The sequence below is a fragment of the Leptonychotes weddellii genome, chromosome 16, assembly GCF_054177405.1.
Source record: "Leptonychotes weddellii isolate Sample4059 chromosome 16, ASM5417740v2, whole genome shotgun sequence".
Lineage (NCBI taxonomy): Eukaryota > Metazoa > Chordata > Mammalia > Carnivora > Phocidae > Leptonychotes > Leptonychotes weddellii.
The window spans coordinates 49,790,722-49,796,926 of record NC_138384.1 but is presented as its reverse complement, the minus strand read 5'-3'; the positions used below and the strand labels follow the sequence as shown (position 1 = coordinate 49,796,926).

At 40.7% G+C, this 6,205-nt stretch overlaps 1 protein-coding gene across 1 annotated transcript; it reads left to right on the top strand.

Annotated features, from left to right (window-relative positions):
- Window positions 1–2,242: 2,242 nt before the first annotated feature.
- On the top strand, window positions 2,243–6,205 carry LOC145717695 (uncharacterized). The gene is given in 2 exon segments (XM_081807796.1): window positions 2,243–2,702; window positions 2,705–6,205. Coding segments are annotated over 2 exon segments (1,560 nt in total). The 5' UTR covers window positions 2,243–2,296; the 3' UTR covers window positions 3,859–6,205.

Genomic DNA, 6,205 nt, shown 5'->3' with positions numbered 1-6,205 from the left:
CATTTGCATGCTTTTTATTTCTTTTTCTTGCCCAATTACTCTGGCTAGGATTTCCAGTACTATGCTGAATAGAAGTGGCAAGAGGGGTCATCCTTGTCTTGTTCCTGATCTTAGCCAAAAGACTTTCAGCTTTTCACCATTGAGTATGATGTTGGCTGTGGGCCTATCATATATGACTTTTATCATGTTGAGGTACATTCCTTCTATACCTAGTTTGTTGAGAGTTTTTATCATGAAAGCATGTTGAATTTTGTCACATGCTTTTCTATCGAGGTGATATGATTTTTATCCTTCATTTTGTTAATGTGGTATATTACATTTATTGATTTGTGTTTGTTGAACCATCTTTGCATTCCAGAGATAAATCCCAGTTGGACATGGTGTATTATTTATTTATTTTTTTAAAAAAGATTTTATTTATTTATTTGACAGAGAGACACAGCGAGAGAGGGAACACAAGCAGGGGGAGTGGGAGAGGGAGAAGCAGGCTTCCCGCGGAGCAGGGAGCCCAACGTGGGGCTCGATCCCAGGACTCTGGGATCATGACCTGAGCCGAAGGCAGATGCTTAATGACTGAGCCACCCAGGTGCCCTGGTGTATGATCCTTTTAATGTGCTGTTGAATTTGGTTTACTAGTATTTTTTTGAGGATTTTTGCATCTAGGTTCATCAGGGATATTGACCTATAATTTTCTTGTGTGGTAGTATCTTTACCTGGCTTTGGTCTGAGGGTAATGCTGGCCTTGTAAAACGAATTAAGATGTGTTCCCTCCTCTTCAGTTTTTTGGAAGAGTTTGAGGAGGAATGACATTAAATATTTCATAGAATTCATCAGTAAAGCCATCAAATCCTATGCTTTTCTTTTGGGGGAAGGTTTGGGGTTTTTTTTGTTTTTTTTTTTTAAGATTTTATTTATTTGGCAGAGAGGGCACAATCAGAGGGAGAAGCAGGCAGAGGGAGAGGGAGAAGCAGGCTCCCCACGGAGCAGGGAACCTGATGTGGGGCTCAATCCTGGGACCCTGAGATCTTGACCTGAGCCGAAGGCAGACGCTTAACTGACTGAGCCACCCAGGCACCCTGTTTTTTGTTTTTAAGGGGAAGTTTGTTTTTTTTTTAAAGGTTTTATTTATTTATTTGACAGAGACACAGCGAGAGAGGGAACACAAGCAAGGGAAGTGGGAGAGGGAGAAGCAGGCTCCCCACTGAGCAGGGAGCCCAATGCGGGGCTCGATACCAGGACCCTGGGATCATGACCTGAGCCGAAGGCAGACACTTAATGCCTGAGCCACCCAGGCGCCCCTAAGGGGAAGTTTTTGATTACTCACTCAAATGTCCTTACTCATTGTTGATTTGTTCAGATTTCCTATTTCTTCATGGTTGTATGTTTCTAGGAATTTATCCCTTTCTTCTAGGTTATCCAGTTTGTTGATGTACAGAGGTTAACAGTAGTCTCTTATGATCCTTATATTACTGTGGTATCCATTATAATGTCTTCTCTTTCATTTCTAGTTTTATTTGAGCCTTTTTTCCATAGTCTAAAGGTTTGTCAATTTTATCTTTAAAAAAACAAAACAAAACAAAACATCTTAGCTTTGATCTTTTCTATCGTTCTTCTAGACTTATTTATTTCCACTTTGACCTTTATTATTTCCGTCCTTCTGCTAACATCAGGCTTAGTTCTTTTCTAGTTCCTTAAGATGTGAAGGTAGAATGTTTACTTAGGATCTTTCATTTTTTCTTGATGTAGATATATATCTGCTATAGCCTTCCCTCTTAGAACTGCTTTTACTGGATCCCATAAATTTTGGTATTGTTTATTTTCATTTATCTCAAGATATTTTTTGATTTCCCTTTTGATTTCATCTTTGACTCATTGGTTGTTCAAGAGTGTGTTCTTTAATTCCCACATATTTGTGAATTTTCCAATTCTCCTCCTGTTATTAATTCCTACTTTTCATTGCATTTGGTCAGGAAAGATACTTATATGATTTCAGATTTCTTAAATTTGTTAAGACTTGTTTTGTAGCCTACCATATGATCTATCCTAGTTACTTTCCCCTGCATTCTTGAGTAGAATATGTATTCTGCTGCTGTTCAATGGAATGTTCTGTATATGTGTGTTAGCTCCCTTTGGTCTGTAGTGTTGTTCAGGTCGTTGTCTCCTCTACCATCAAGGTTTTAAAAGATGTGAAAACATCATATTATACAGATAGCTGAAAAAAAAGCATGATGAATACTCTCCCGCATAGTCAGCATGATTCATCAGTATTTCTCTTTTTTCAGTTTGTTGGCATGGGATGGAGGATGAAGAGGCACCTTTTGAACAGAGCGTTTCTGGAGAAGTTTTGTCACGGGTCAGGACTCCAAAGGCAGGTCCATCCAACCAGAAGACTCACCCCTGTGAGAAATGTGTCCCAATCCTGAAAGACATTTTGCACCAGGCTGATCTACCTGGGCAGAAACTATACTTGGATGGAGCATGTGCAAACCTACACCAGCTTCAGAAACATTACACTGCAGAGCAAAGGGAGGTAGAGAGGGCCTCATCTGTAAAGAGCTGCATATTCCATGTGTCAGGGAATCCCTTCACCTGTAGGAAGGTTGGAAAGGAGTTCCCGGCCACATGGAGCTTTCTCCAGCACCAGGTAATTTTCAACAGTGAGAAGCCAAACAAAATCACCAAGTGTGGGGAGGCCTTTCATAGTGGAAAAGTCATTACAAATCACATGATGGGAAAGCCTCGAACCACAAACGAAGTCTTGTTTATCACCCAAGAGTCTCCACTAGAAAAAGGGTTTATGAGACCATCAAATATGGGAAAGCTTTTCGCTGCAAGTACTCACTTGTTCAGCTCCAGAGAGTCCACATTGGAGAAAGGCCTTACGAGTGCAGTGAATGTGGAAAATCTTTTAGGCAAAGAGCCACCCTCATTATACACCAGAGAGTTCACGCTGGAGAAAAGCCTTATATGTGTGGTGAATGTGGGAAATCCTTTAGTCAGTGCTCCAACCTTATTGAACACTGCAGAATCCATAGTGGAGAAAGGCCTTATGAGTGTGAGGAATGTGGGAAAGCCTTTGGGTGCAAATCCAGTCTCATAAGGCACCAGAGAACTCACACTGGAGAAAAGCCTTATGAGTGCAGTGAATGTGGAAAATTCTTCAGACAAAGCTTCACCCTCGTTCAACACCAGAGAATTCACACCACAGTAAGGCCTTATGTGTGTGTCCAGTGTAGGAAATCCTTTAGCCAAAGAGCTACTCTCATTAGACACCAGAGAGTTCACACCAGTGAAAGGCTTTATGAGTGTGGGGAATGTGGGAAAGCTTTTGGATCCAAATCCAAACTTGATCGGCACAATAGAAGTCACACTGGAGAAAGGCCTTATGAATGCACTGAATGTGGGAAGTCTCTTAGACAAAGCTACAGCCTCGTTGAACACCAGCGAATTCACAGTAGAGCAAGGCCTTTTGAGTGTGGCCAGTGTGGGAAATGCTTTAGCAGAAGAGCTATTTTCACTAAACACCAAAGAATTCACACTGGAGAAAGGCCTTATAAGTGTGGTGAATGTGGGAAATCCTTTAGTCGAAGCACCAGCCTTATTCAGCACTGCAGCATTCACACAGGAGCAAGGCCTCATGAGTGTGGCCAGTGTGGAAAATCCTTTAGGCAAAAATCTGTTCTCATTCAACACCAGGTAGTTCACACTGGAGAAAGGCCTTATGAATGCAGCAAATGTGGCAAATCCTTTAGCCAACGCTCCAGCCTCAATCTCCACCATAAATTTCACACCCTGGAGAGGGCCCGTGAATGCAGGAAATATGGGAAATCCTTCACTGCAACATCTGATGTTGTTTAGCATCAGGAAGTCCACACTTGAAAATAGGCTTAGATTTGAAGAAAACATGCTGTCTCCTTGTTCACTCTAATGGCACTAAATAGTTTGTTGAGGGAGCCATGTGCCTGAAGTTAAACCTCGTACTTGCAAGCAACTGGAGGGGTGAAATTCCCCATGAGTTTATAGGCATGTGTGAGGTTTACAGGAGCTGCACTGCACATTCCAAACCACCCAGGACTCTTACCAGAGTTAGATCACTGCCAGTTTCTCTAGTAGAAGCCATCCCACTTCCATTACCTTGTATAGTGTTTCATTGGTCACCCCAGTGTGCCTAAGGCAAGGCAGATGTTTGTGTTCTCTCCCGTTCCCTGGAGGAAATCTTGAGTAGTCTTTGCTCTTACAGTGATTTCCCTTTTCTGATTAAGTAGGAATATGACCCAGTTTGGGCTAAGAATAGGCTCTGCTAGAGGCTTGCAGAGAAGGCTTACCTTCTTCATGGAAATTGTTGGTTTCACCTAATACTTGTAGTTGATTTTTCCAGCCTTCAGGTCACCAACCAGTAATGATCTGCCTCATTGTTCTGGTTTGTGCAGCAATAAAGTTCTTATTGTTTAATCTATCTTTAGTCATGGGAGTTGTAGTCACTGTTTTGGGTGGAACACAGAATCGTGCTTGTGTAGGGGCCCCAACTTTGTGCAGCTCAGTGGGGACAATACAATGACAGAGTAGTTCTCATTCCAGTTTTGGCCTAATTTGCATTGCTGCACAAGACTAGGAACCAGTTCAGTGCTTCGTGGTCCTAATTTGTGGCCTAGATGCCTCCATCTATTGTGAGACCATAGGACACCCTAAGGAAGGGTCCCTTTTTTTGGCAAGCTCTGGTGCCTTTAGGAATGGCATGAATTTATTCTCTTGCTCCCAGAGGGTGTCACGTGATGCCCAGCACTATTGAGGGAAAGATTTTCACCAGGTTCTACAAAGGAGCAAAGTGTCCTGATGTTTATAATTCTGAAGACTGGTATCATTCGTCAGACTACAGGAGCCAGTTTCAACCATAAATGGTACTGATATCCTGGACGTAATAAATAGGCAGGGGAGAGGCCTGCAGCAAACTAGATGATATATGCCTCTTCTGAAAGTGCATCCATAAATCTTCTATTGACTCTGGTTGTGAGGAATTACAGTACTTCCAGAGCTGTGTATCTCCTGTAGGTGAAATCATTGTCAGAGCAAATAATCTAAAGATTTTGTGAATTCTCATTGTCTTCCTGGGCTGTTCACCTCAGTGGTCATCCATTGCTCTAAAGAAGGCAGAGAAATGAAGACAGAGAATGGAGATCGTGTTGTCCCAGGATGTGGCTTTTGTGGTCCAGCCAGTGTTCGATTTGTCCCAGATTGGAACAGCTTCCATTGCTCACCAATTTTTCCTGCACAGATTCAGGGCTGCTCTTCCTCAGGAATAAGGAAAAATAGAGTGGAGTCGGTACTGGGTTGTTAAACCTGGTTTACAAAAAGTGGGTGATTCAGATTTATTTTGAACTTTTTGGGGGGAGTTTATTGAGGCATAATTGACATGCAATAATCTACACATATTTAAGGTGAACAATTGAAAATTTTTGTTACACATTTAAACCCATAAAACCATCATCATCATGATGATGAACAACCATGATGTACCTCATGCTTTTTTATAATCTCTCCTTGTCTTTACCAGACCTACAGGGATCCAGTGATTTACTTTCTTTAAAAACTGTCTAGAATTTACATGAATTGAGTCATAAAGTGTGTACTCTTTTCTGATATTTTCCACACTGCATAATTATTTTGAGATTCCCCAATGTTTCTTATATGAATGTTTATTCTTCTTATTTTTGAGTAGTATTCTTCTCTACGGATATGCCACTATTTGTTTTATCCATTCATCTGTTAATGGGCAGTTGGGTTGTTTCCAGGTTAGTGCTGTTAGAAATAAAGCTTCAATGAACATAGGCATATGATTCTTTATGTGAATATGTGTTTTGTTTCTCTTGTACCAATACTTCAGAGAATGTGAATGTTTTAATATTTAAGAAACTGGCAAACTGTGATCTAAGCTGGTTATACGCATCTGTGTTCCCACCCACAGTATATGAACTTCTGTTCCTCCAATTTTGCCAATACTTCATATTGTCAGTCTTTTTAAATTTTAGCTGTTTTAATAGAGGTGTAATAGCATTTCACTATAGTTTTAATTGCAGTTTTTTGATGTTTCATGATGTTGAGCATTTTTTTATGTTTATTTGCCTCTTGTTATCTTCTTTAATTTGCTTATTTTAAAATGGATGTTGGCTGATACTTTTCATAATAAATAAAAAGACATATTTTGGAA